Below are 12,992 nucleotides of genomic sequence, written 5' to 3' on the forward strand. Positions count from 1 at the left end.
GTTTTGACTGAATCAATAGCGCAGTCGACTGCACTATTGGTTCAGTCAAGAACAACGGTGACAGATGGAAACCTAGCTAATGGTATCAATGATATCAATGGTGAGGGAAACGGAAGCTTAGGTTTCCGTTTTCCTTTCTGTTGAGGGGTTAACCCAACGGAAACCTCCGAAGGAACCCCTCAACAGAAGGGCAACGGTGATGTGAATAGGCCCTAATCTGAGTGCATTATCTTAAAGGGGTTATCCATGAGTTAAAAAAAAAAAAAAGAAACTAGCTACAGAAAATGTGATAAAATAACAAACCAAACTTTGGGATCAGAGATGATGCTAGAGGGTGTACAGCACATGACTGCCGTGGCCAGTGATCGATCGATCGATCTTTTTTTCTTTGAAAAATGTAGATCAAGTTATAAGCAAGGAAACAGTCTTTCTTACTACGCACAGACATTGAGGATCATTAAGAAGTCTCGAACTACTGTTGATTCATGCTAATGTCTAGTAAATGCAAGCAGTGGTGCGTGTACTGTACTTCCAAGCTTTCAGTATATGTATCTAAGAACAAGCATCTGTCAGGATGTCACTGAGACGCTCAGCGCGTGCGGAAGTATTAAATAACAATTACCATAACTGGAGGAAGATGGATGACTACCTGGTCAGGAGAATCCAGTCAACGAAAAAAACTGGCATTCTGCTCACCTGGCTACTTGAGGTTGTCACAAATGATGCTGCATATCTATAATAAGTACACGTTTTGAAAGGAGAGGACTTGAAGAACATTAAGTAAATGAATAAATCTATTCTGGTTGCACACATGTAGCAGGGCTGAATTTGTTATGTTACTCTTATTAAGGCTATGTACACCTCTGAAAAAAAAATATTTTTATGATTGGTGCAACTTTCAAAATACTTTTTATTAAAAATAATTTTTCGTTTTTGAGCTACAGCTGCTTTATATTCTGTATACAGGGCAGCTGTATCGTGCGCTAAGACCCGAATACGTTAGGTCTGTGGGACTGAGATCAAGAGTTCAGTGTCAGCGGGTTCTTCGTGTCTCTGACACGCAGGATCCGCATGTTATCGATCACATCCAAGTTATGAACTTAGATGTGATCAGTAACAGCTCGATCATGCGTGGGTCATCAGAGACACGCAGGACCCATTTATAATGCAGTAGGTTTGTCTGTAGTTCTAGCGCCTTCTATGACAATCTATTTTTTGGCATAGAAAACTACAAGTCACGTCTTTATTTTCTTTATAATTACTCAATGTAGTGAACCCTAACCTTCCACCTGAAGACACATGACCATAATGGAGGTATTATAAGCTTATTATAATAGGACTGAGCTCATTAGAAAAGATAATATTGCTCAAAATAGGTGCAGGGAAAAGATGAAGAGAACGACCAGCTACAAGTTGGATGGAGACAATCACAGATATTCAGTGTTAGACATTATACAAGTCTTGATTTCTCATACATCAGCTGTCTTGATCAGGAATGCTGCTGGTATGACACTCTCTATTACTGTACCATGACTGACCTGAAGGCTTCAATGATATAAGACGACACAGGCAGGACTCCCGGAGTGCCCGACTGCCATGACAAAGTAACACTATTCTTGCTGACATCAGTAATCTGAGGTTTTGATGGTGACCCGGGCAAGTCATTTATATCATAGCTCTTGCTTATTGTTGCGCCACCAGCTTCTATGGTTAAGTAGACAAATATCAGACAAATATAAATCAAAACTACTATCTTACTGTATACCAGTATGGTAAAATTGTCTATGTGAAGCAAATTGTACCTGTCACTTCCAAAACAGAACTCCATGTAGTTTCACCACTTGAACTCGTTGCAACACACGTGTAGGTGCCAGAGTCAGTTGTCTGTATAGAAGCAAAATGAGCGTTATCAGGAGGTAAACCACATTTTCTTTATACAAGTCCCATCATATATTGTATTGTATTGTGCCTAAAAATAGAAATAATAGAGATAGATAGATAGATAGATAGATAGATAGATAGATAGATAGATAGATAGATAGATAGATAGATAGATAGATAGATAGATAGATAGATAGATAGATAGATAGATAGATAGATAGATAGATAGATAGATGAGATAGATGAGATAGATGAGATAGATGAGATAGATAGGTTAGATAGAGTATTTCCCTCAATCAGCATTTAGCACCACACTGGATAGGTGATAAATGTCAGAACGGGCCCCACCACAGGGATCTTATCAATCACTAGAATGGGAGACACGAGTTACCACGTGAGGAGAAGTTTGGATAGGACAGCACTTGAGCATGCGCTCTGCCGCTCGTTTCAGCTTTATGGTGGTTATGGAAACAGCGGAGCTCTGTCACTTGGCTAGCCCTCTATTTGGCACGTTGCAGAGGAAACAGGCAATTGAAGAAATTATAAGGTAATGTTTTTTTTATTGACAGGGTCCCTTTAAAACTCTGTACAGTATTGTGTTAGGGAGGTGAATGATATGTGCTCTCAGGAGTAACTAATTCCCCTCTTCACAGATATCCTTAATGTAACCTAGATCATCATGATTAAATCAGGACCGCCATCATATATAAGTAATTCTTTAATCCCAGAACCCCAAAAATATATGTTTAGCATCTAGTAATTTGCTCAATCCCTTTAAATGTATTATATTGACTGATTATACAGGAATTCATTAAATGAAGCATATTTTCCTTTTTCAATGATACGTCACAATTCTCCTTGAACAAGGACACGAGCTACACTCCATTTTTCAGTAAAATACAGATTATTTTTGGTTAGTGACTCAGAGCGCACAGAGAGTTTAGAGACAACCTTTATAAATCCCGGACTATTACTGTTATCTTGTTCATCATTTCAGCCAATTCAGGAGAATATTTAGTAGAGAAGCCGCACACGTTCTTAGAGAAGACTCGGGATCACTGAGCTCCCACCTTGAGGGGCTGCTTTTCCGCAAACTCCTTGGGATCTTGCCTATTGAAGCGCACTATTTAATCCAGCAGTACAATAAAAATGCATTAACCTTTGTGGTCAGTTCCTGCCTTCAGTATTGAGTGGGAGGCTAAATTGTTTACTCAAGGAGTGCTGACATTCATTTTTTTAATAAATTCCATTTTGTTCCAAGGAAGTTAATAATTAATTTATGGTCAGCGACAGACAGCGGCAGACAAACTTCTGAGTATTTTATATTGTCACTGCTGTATGACTGTATTACAAGAAGGACCTGCACTGTATGAACATTAAACATATATAGGTTATCCTCGCACAATCCAAATAAAGTAAATGAGTAAAAAATAAATAAATGGCTAAATTACTAAATAAATAAAAATATATATATATATATAATGGTATAAATATAATATAATATAAAACCATGTATTTGACCAAATACAAACATTATTAACGATGTTGTCATCTTCCAGCCTCACCTTTACCTATGAGAATATGCTGAGCAAATAAAGGGGAGATTGGTCTTAAAGAGGACAACCCATAAATTTAGTAGACCCTACTTTACGTGTTTGTTTGTTTGTTAATTTATTTATTTTTTAGAGAATATGGGAAATTACACAATTGGTTCCGCAGTGAAGGAACTAAATATCGAAATGCCCTAGTAACCTTTTATCTGAGATGGCCTTGTGCATACAAGACAATACCTTTAAGGGTCTTCTACGTACACTGACCGTTTTAGTCGTTTGAGAATGATAGGAGGCTAGTCTCCAATTGGGTTACTAAAAGGAAGGCCAGAAAAATAAAAAAATGTATGCACCCAGTGACATCAGGGGCTCCTCCAAGAGCGGAATCCCTGGCCAGAGCATTGCCGACGCTCTGGCCGAGGATTCCGCTCCTGGAGAAGCCCCTGATGACACTATCCATATATGGACAGTGACATCAAGGGCTCCTCCAGGAGAGGAATCCATAGCCAGAGTGTCGGCAACACTCTGGCTGGTGACTCCACTCGTAGCGGGAGCCCCAATGGTGCTATCTACAGGGAGGGGGCTGGTAGCGCTATCTACGAGGGAGTTTGTGCGTGGCACTATCTATAGAGGCTGTGTTTGGCACTACAGGGGGCTGTGTGGCACTATCTACAGGGGGAACTATGGAATTATCTACAGGGGGTATGTGGCACTATCTATAGAGGGCACTGTGGAACTAGCTACAGATGGCACTGTGGCACTATCTACAGAGGGCACTGTGGCATTATCCATGGAGGGCACTGTATTTATGGGGGCACAAACTTGGGGCTAACTACTATATGGGGACATAAAGGAGCCTAACTTTTATATGGGGGCATAAACAGGCCCTAACTTCTATATGGGGCATAAACAGGGCCCAACTTCTGGGGGCACAAGCTGGGGCCTAACTTCTATATGGGGGCATAAACAGGGCCTAACTTCTATATTCAAATTGCCATTTTCTTCAGTTTTCCTGCAAAGGGGCCCACTATATCTGTGTCGCCCAAGGGCCCACATGAACCTGGAGTCGGCCCTGCTGATAATAGCAGCACCTTACTATTATAAAACACGTACTTTAGGTTTTGTGTTCCTGTGATATACAACAGCTCGGCTTGTAAAATACCATGGACCCTTACCACCGTTAAGGTTTGTTTCTTACCTTTAGAGATTTAATCTGTAGTGATCCTTTATCAAGAATGGATAATCTTGTATCTCGGCCCATAAAATTAAATCCTTCCTTTAACCAGCTTATGACTGGCATAGGATCACCGGTTGCCTTGCATTTCAGCAATGCGGTCCCATCCACTGCCAATGTCTGGTTGGCTGGGCCTTGTAGTATTATCGGCGGTGGTCTATCTGTTAAAACTAAAAATGAAGAATACCATATATTCAATTTTATGGAGCTAAAATATCTTCGTATAAAGATGCAAAGCAACAGCATGTTATAAGTTGAAATGTAAGGTGTCATAGAGTAGGGCCATCGCAACCTTCAAACTTGCAAAATAAATCCCTCCTCTTCTTCACAATCCCACAACTCAACCCTAGTAGAGAAAGCCTTTGGGCTGGTTGCCTTTTCCCTTGTTACAGGGTCTATAGAGAGTCAAGTGCAGGTTTAGGGTTAATGGAGCTGGGGTTCTTTCTTCTACACATGCTTCATAGCAGCCACAGGGGTCTCATCGATGGTATGCATACTCTTGACACCTAAGGCCTCATTCACACGAGCGTATCAGATTCACGCGCGTGAAAAACGTGCGTGAACCTGGTTCGTGCTTGTTGCGTTATGCATCAGTGTCCTTTGCGAGAGGCATGCATTATTCACGCACTCGCAAAGCACATCTTTTTTATTATTTTCAATTGAATTGATGCGCAAATCACGCACCGAACACGCATGTGCATCCGTGTGCTGTGCGGGGTTTTGTCGCACCCATTGACTTCAATGGGCGCGTAGGTGCGTGATAACGCACCAATATAGGACATGCAGTGAGTTTCATGCAACGGACTCTTGCTGCATGAAAACTCACGTATGTGTGAATGGCCCCATTGAAATCAATGGGTCCGTGTGCTGTGCGTTGTTTCAACGCACAGCACACGGACGTGATTCACGCTCGTGTGAATGAGGGCTAACAGTTCTAGCATGCTGAACACGATCAATGGCAAAGAGTAGCACAATAAATTTGGCTTTTTTTTCTACAAAATTTAAAACAAAAATCCATCTATACATAAGTAATAAAAAAAATCCCTTATGAATATTTTACAGCATACCCTTTATGTCAGTTTTATGAATACATAAATTATGAGTCTGAAGCAGGCTATTAGGTTTATGACAATACTCTGGTCATTTGCATATTTCTAGATACCACATGTCATTTATTTTAATGGTCTAAATGGGTTGCATTAAATGAGATGGATCAATAACAGATTAAAAGTCCTTTTTCACTAAAACGAACTCTCGGCTCCGAGGGTGTTCACTGTGTGAGTCCGATACAGGTTTCCATGACATTGAGGTCAGAGGTTAAATGAACACTTAGAAGTTGCAGTGAGGTGTGAACATCCATACTGCAACCAAAACTGCGACCAGTCCTCATTCTAAAAACCTTCAATTGTTTTATTGCTCTGATCCCTAAAATGCACTCCCGACTTAAAATCTATTTTCTACATTTACGCTCTAACACGGTGCAGTAGGAATCACTATTTGTGTTCACTGTGGCTTCATTGATAAATGACATTTTCTATAACAGGGGTCAGCAACCTTCAGCACTCCGGCTGTTGTAAAACTACAATTCCCAGCATGCCCTGACAGCCTTTGGATGGAATACTAAAGCCTTTGGCTGTCAGGACATGCTGGGAGTTGTAGTTTCACAACAGCTGGAGTTTGCTGATCCCTGTTCTTTATTCTAGTAGTCTACACAACCAAATATGGACTAAAGACACCCAAATCTAGTGAACTACGGACATAACAAAGAATTCTAAAACACAGATAATCATAAAAATAATAGTTATAACAAACGCCATGTAAAAAGTAAATCATGTGATGGATATTAATGATTGTGCAACAGCCCTGGTTATGGCCTAAAATAATATTTATGGGACCAGGGCAGGCTCCAGGTTTATGTGGGCCCTTGGGCGACACAGAATTGTAGGCCCCATTGCCTGGGAACTCACAAAGGCAGTAAAATGTTAGAAAACTTCACTTTGTGCCCCCATATAGAAGATAGGCTCTGTTTAGGTCCTCATATAGAAGTTAGGCCCCCAGTTTGTACCCCCATAAATTTAGTGTCCTCTGTAGGTAGTGCCACACAGCCCCCCTCCCAGGTAGTGCCACACAGCCCCCCTCCCAGGTAGTGCCACACAGCCCCCCCCTGCCAGGTAGTGCCACACAGCCCCCTTCTAGGTAGTGCCACACAGCTCCCCCATGTTTTTCTGGCAACACATTCCCTTTAAGAAAGTGCAAAGGCATAGGGGAACAGTTACCTATACCAACCAATCAGATTCCACCTCTCATTTTTCAAAGCCTTTTTTTTACTTATATGCTACAACCTGATTGGTTTCTATTGTCAACTGCTCCACTTTTCTTTTTTACCAGTTTCCACACATTTCGCTTGCTGTAGCTGAATGTAGAAAAGAAAATATTTATGCACCTAAATTACCAAACGTTGGCATTTTTCTACTAAATGCCTGGTGTTGCCCAGTTTGGCGGGTTGTATTTACAAATAGTCGTGCGCTGCGTTGTGATATATACAGTGCGGACTACGCTGGTAACTCTGGTGACTGCTGAGTCGCTGCACCAGCCTTCATACATAAACCAAAATTTGTACAAATTGGAATTTAACTCCCAAAAGTTGTTAAGCTTTTTAATGGTACATTCAGGTGATCCTTTTATTCCATCACTTCTTTCGCTACCATTATTCTGATGGATTGACGTATCCAAACAAGACAAATTGCGTCCTACATTTGCATAATATATTATTATATGCTGTGAACTTTGCTCAATCTTGCTTTCTGTCCATATATAATTTTGAATATTTCCTGACATACTCTACCGGCCTATAATAAATGCAAATACAACATAAAATGTAATTTATTTTGTCTATGAATAATTCTGCTAATAAAAAGTAGCTCAGCCTGGTCTATCACATACATAACGCACCCACCTTTACCTAGTTAAACAATGCATAGCCATTAACCGGCAAGCAGAAAAAAAATTAGATGCATTATGAGAGGTCTATGGATATTTATGCAAATATAATTGCGGGTAATTACAGTAAATGTAATCTTTCTGCTTTTTGAGTACTTTAAAAGTTAAAGGAAGCATGAAAAACTGCATACAATTAGCCGCCCCTCCCCCGACATTTACAATATAACACGAAATTCACACAGCTCCTTACATTGATATAACCTCCGCTGAATCACAGTCATTGCTGTATTGTTACAGATACTCTGCATCCTTTTACTCGCAACACAAAGAATTTCTCATCGCGGGTATCCTTGAACCCAGCTTGCTCTTGCAGTAAATCTACTCTGTACCAGCAGGTGCAACTATTAACAGCTCAATGGTCTGGGAGCCAATGTTTATCTCTTGTGTTTGTTCCAATCACAGCTCCTGCCCCCAGTCACCCCCTTGCCACCGACAGATATTAAAAAATATTGCCTTCCCATTAATTGAGGAGACCTTTTAATCTGCACAGTAATTTCCATCGCACAAAAATGCATCATTTTGCCAGAGAGAAAATACCCAAGAACAGAAGCAATTAGAGGTGGTGCTAGAAAATGCAAATATTAAGAACAACGTAATTCCATATGAATGTGGCATGATACATATACACTGCTTGGAAAGTCCGTAATTGTGATCGAATTCAAAATGTAAAAAAAGAATCAATTGTTTCAGCAATAGAGAAGGGTTTTAAGGGTAGGAACACACTAGGTGGATAAGCTGCGTAAGACCGGGTTCCCACATAGCATAAATGCTGCGGAACTTCTGCAACAATATTCAATGCGGAAATTCCGCAGCATTTGCAGTGGCATCAAAGTGGATGAGATTTAGAAAGTCTCATGCCCACGCTGCGGGGGAAAAAACGCAGCATAAATTTAAATCCGGAGGATGTGAATTTATGCTGCGTTTTTGTTGATTTTCCGTTGTAAATCCTGCAATAGAAAGCCGAGTGTTGCGACTTTTGCGGCATATTCACAGCGATTACCCAGCAAAAATTGCAACTACGGAAAACAAAAAAAAACAACATACTTACCCAGAACGCCCTTATCCTTCCTGCAGTCCGGCCTCCAGGGACGATATTTCATCGCATGTGACCGCTGCAGCCAATCACAGGCTGCAGCATCACATGGCCTGCAACGTCATCGTAGGAGGACGAACTACGCGCAGAGAAGACCGAGGGTGTAAGTCTGAATGGCAGCGGAAATTCAGTTAGAAAAATCATACCACAATGTGGTGCGATTTATCGGATGGAATGTACTGCGGGTTCCAGGTCGGACACGCTGCGTGATTTTTATGCAGCATATCCGACCCGTGGGTTCCCGGCCTAAAACTACACAGGGTATCCGCCCTGGAAGCCGTAAGGGAATTCTGCCCGAAAAACCGCTCCAAATTGTGCTGCAGTTTTTCTGGCAGCATGTCCGCTCCGGAAATCCTGCAGGGGGGAAAAAAAAAGTTTAGACTAACCCTGGAAGTAGTCATTGCAATGAGTCCCTCTCTTCTGAGCGTAGCCCGGCCTCCTAGGAGGACTCTGTAGTCCATGTGACTGCTGCAGCCTTTCATTGGCTGCAGCAGTCACATGGGATGAAACTTCATGCCAGGTGGCGAGGCTGCGCTCAGAATAGAGAATCGCTAGGACTATGGCCGGGGTAAGTTTGACATTTTCTATTAATTTCAAATAAAAAATAGATTTTTTTTTTCTCACTTGCGATTTTTGTGGCTGAATCACAAAGTTTTCGCCTGAAAAAGTCGCAAAACACATAACTCTATGTTGCGTGTTTCGCCTCCCTATTCAATTCAATGAGGAAAACCTGCAACGGAAGAGCAGCGATTTCGTAGCATAAATTGAAATGATGTGGCTTAAAAAAACCGTATCGCAGGTCAATTGAACATTTTATTCGGCTGATTTTTTCCGATTTGTGTGGTTGAGATTTATTCAAGTCTCATCCACTCTGCTGCTACTAAACTATTCTGCGGATTTTTCCGCAATGAAATCGTTGTGGAAAATCTGCAGTGTTTACGCCTAGTGTGTTCCTGCCCTAAAAGATTTCATTGCTATTCCAATGATAAGTGTGTTTGTAGCATATAGGCAGCCCCCACAGCAGCTATGTGTAACCCCTTCTTCACCAGCATAGCTCCATGTAAGTAGCTCTAATGTGTGAAATGGCAAACCTGCTAAAGAGGGCACCCTCTATGGCCACTAGGTGGCCTAATGAGAGGGTCCAAACCCACCCTGGGATTCATTCTCCATCCAATTGACCTTCCAGTCTACAGGCAGAACAATGTTAAGAAACTAGGCAGGAAAACAGCCCAAAGGCTGCAAAATCAGTTAATAGGAGATGATGGTGTTAATCTGAATCAAGAGAAGCCCCATTTTGATAATTGCTATAGGGTCATTTCCTTCTTTGTATATGTCTGAAAATGTTATGTTAAAGATGCCGTGTGAAGACCCTAAAAAACAATATGAATATAAAGTGTCTATTTTAAAGCATCCTCGCAGTCCCACTTTAAAATAACACTAGTTCTAGGATTTATGATTAACACTATAACAGATTTTGCAGTTCAGCACCATTCAAGTAGAAGGGGTTGAACTGCAATACCAGAAACAGCCTATGGGCAAGAGTGGCGCTGTTTATAGGGGTGGGGGCATAATTATTTTTAAATAAAAATCTCTACTAGTCTTTTTTATTTTCTATTGATAGGTCTCATTTAAAGGGGTATTCCCATTACTACAATGTGCTACCTTTGGGACCCCAAAGATTGAAATGATGCATGGAAATACTTCTGGGGAGCCACAGAGCTTAAGTAGCACTGCAGTTCCTTCATTCTGAGAATTGTGGGGGTTCCAGGAGTTGAATCCTCATCAATCAACTTGTAATAATGGGAAAACTCCTTTCATGTTTGAAATGAATGAAAAAGTGAATAGCGCCCCCTTCTGAGTACAGTTGGTATTACACTTAGACCTTACAGCTATAGTGTATATATTTGTATAAAAGCATTGTGAATGTTTTCTTCATATCCTCAGCCACATCTTAAAATGTTTTGCATCCCATTGTTCCATAAGTGGCTCCTCAGCAACCAAGTGACTTTTTCACATATCCAAATAGACAATAAAATATAAAAATCTATTATATGGTATTCAATGGCAAAGTTGGAACAGCAATTTGGCATTAATTATCAAAACAAGACCCCAAATGTTAAGGGACAGTATGCTGACACAGTGTAATCTGTTCTGTATATAATGTGCAGTCACCATATAATTTCCAGCAGTGATGGCAGCAATGGACGTACTGCACTCAATCACATCTTTTTTTCTTACAGGTCACGGACGCTCACAGATTGACAGCAACCATGTAAACTCACCGTCAGTAACTTCCAGCTGGGCTTTTGCCAATATGCTTCCAGCTACTGTCAAAGCCTGGCAAATGTAGTAGCCGGCATCTGAACGTTGGATGTTGGCGATGGTTAGGTCTCCAGTTGGGGACACTGAATATCTACTGTTGGGTTGTGGTTGATTCGGGAAAAGAAGATTCTATTGAAAAATCACAGAGAAACAAAGGGAAAATTATCCAAATGTTATGTATCCAACAACGGGAGGTAATTTAATACTTCAAACCGTAAACGTAATTGAAACCATCAATATTTGTTGTAAAGTAATAATTTGTGTAACATTTACATCTGCTGCACACAATTGTTCTCACAAGATGAAACATATGTTTATTTGGATGGAAGACAATTTTAATCATTCTTGGTTCATTTATTGATCTAGGGAAAATGTTTGATGTTAACTGCACAATTTAAATTAATTATCGTAGTTTAATTCCTTAATTTGAATCATCAAGTGTGTAATATCTCCTCTATCTAATCTATCTATCTATCTATCTATCTATCTATCTATCTATCTATCTATCTATCTATCTATCTATCTATCTCATATCTATCTATCTCATATCTATCTATCTATCTATCTATCTATCTATCTATCTATCTATCTATCTATCTATCTATCTATCTATCTATCTATCTATCTATCTATCTATCTATCTATCTATCTCATATCTATCTATCTCATATCTATCTATCTCATATCTATCTATCTATCTATCTATCTATCTATCTATCTATCTATCTATCTATCTATCTATCTATCTATCTATCTATCTATCTATCTAATATCTATCTATCTATCTATCTATCTATCTATCTATCTATCTATCTATCTATCTATCTATCTACAGTCCATCTATCTACTGTCCATCTATCTATCTATCTATCTATCTATCTATCTATCTATCTATCTATCTATCTATCTATCTATCTATCTATCTATCTATCTACAGTCCATCTATCTACAGTCCATCTATCTACAGTCCATCTATCTATCTATCTATCTATCTATCTATCTATCTATCTATCTATCTATCTATCTATCTATCTATCTATCTATCTACAGTCCATCTATCTACAGTCCATCTATCTACAGTCCATCTATCTATCTATCTATCTATCTATCTATCTATCTATCTATCTATCTATCTATCTATCTATCTATCTATCTATCTATCTATCTATCTATCTATCTATCTATCTATCTATCTACAGTCCATCTATCTACAGTCCATCTATCTACAGTCCATCTATCTACAGTCCATCTATCTATCTATCTATCTATCTATCTATCTATCTATCTATCTATCTATCTATCTATCTACAGTCCATCTATCTACAGTCCATCTATCTATCTATCTATCTATCTATCTATCTATCTATCTATCTATCTATCTATCTATCTATCTATCTATCTATCTATCAATCTATCTATCTATCTACAGTCCATCTATCTACAGTCCATCTATCTATCTATCTATCTATCTATCTATCTATCTATCTATCTATCTATCTATCTATCTATCTATCTATCATCTCTCTTATTTCTGTATATGTTACATATGTAAATTACATATGTAAAAATTAATTAGCAGATCGACAGTGATCCAGCTACTGTAAACCCCATCGATCTGCTGCTATCGCACAGGGAATCCTTGGCTAGCATATTCATAAAGATAGCAATGAATGGCCATCCGTGTGTTGCATGGACCCATTGGTGGTTTATAGAGGCAAGAATAGCATAAGTAGCATTTATTTAATATGCTTGTCTTATATTAAAAAATACTTCTGTAAAGAAAGCTGTCTCAGGGGAAGTTGCGGCTGACTATACAGTTACCCTGCCAATTAATGGCAGACCATGTAATGCATGGACAATCCAAGTTCGCCAGAGGTTGGAGCTGCTCCTACTTAGCAGCTCTTTGCTCTGG

At 39.6% G+C, this 12,992-nt stretch overlaps 1 protein-coding gene across 15 annotated transcripts in view; it reads right to left on the minus strand.

Annotated features, from left to right (window-relative positions):
• ROBO2 (roundabout guidance receptor 2) overlaps positions 1 to 12,992 on the minus strand; it is a 962,581-nt gene that overhangs the window by 91,191 nt on the left and 858,398 nt on the right. For 9 of the 15 annotated variants that reach the window (XM_075854491.1, XM_075854487.1, XM_075854479.1 and 6 more), the window contains 4 exons: positions 11,041 to 11,209; positions 4,630 to 4,835; positions 1,803 to 1,884; positions 1,539 to 1,704 (listed from right to left, as the gene is read on the minus strand). In XM_075854491.1, the coding sequence (XP_075710606.1) occupies positions 1,539 to 1,704; positions 1,803 to 1,884; positions 4,630 to 4,835; positions 11,041 to 11,209 (623 nt within the window). The remainder of the gene's footprint in view (positions 1 to 1,538; positions 1,705 to 1,802; positions 1,885 to 4,629; positions 4,836 to 11,040; positions 11,210 to 12,992) is intronic. The other 6 variants (XM_075854478.1, XM_075854490.1, XM_075854486.1 and 3 more) reach the window with 1 other exon arrangement.

The sequence above is a fragment of the Rhinoderma darwinii genome, chromosome 2 (assembly GCF_050947455.1).
Source record: "Rhinoderma darwinii isolate aRhiDar2 chromosome 2, aRhiDar2.hap1, whole genome shotgun sequence".
Taxonomy (NCBI): Eukaryota; Metazoa; Chordata; class Amphibia; order Anura; family Rhinodermatidae; genus Rhinoderma; species Rhinoderma darwinii.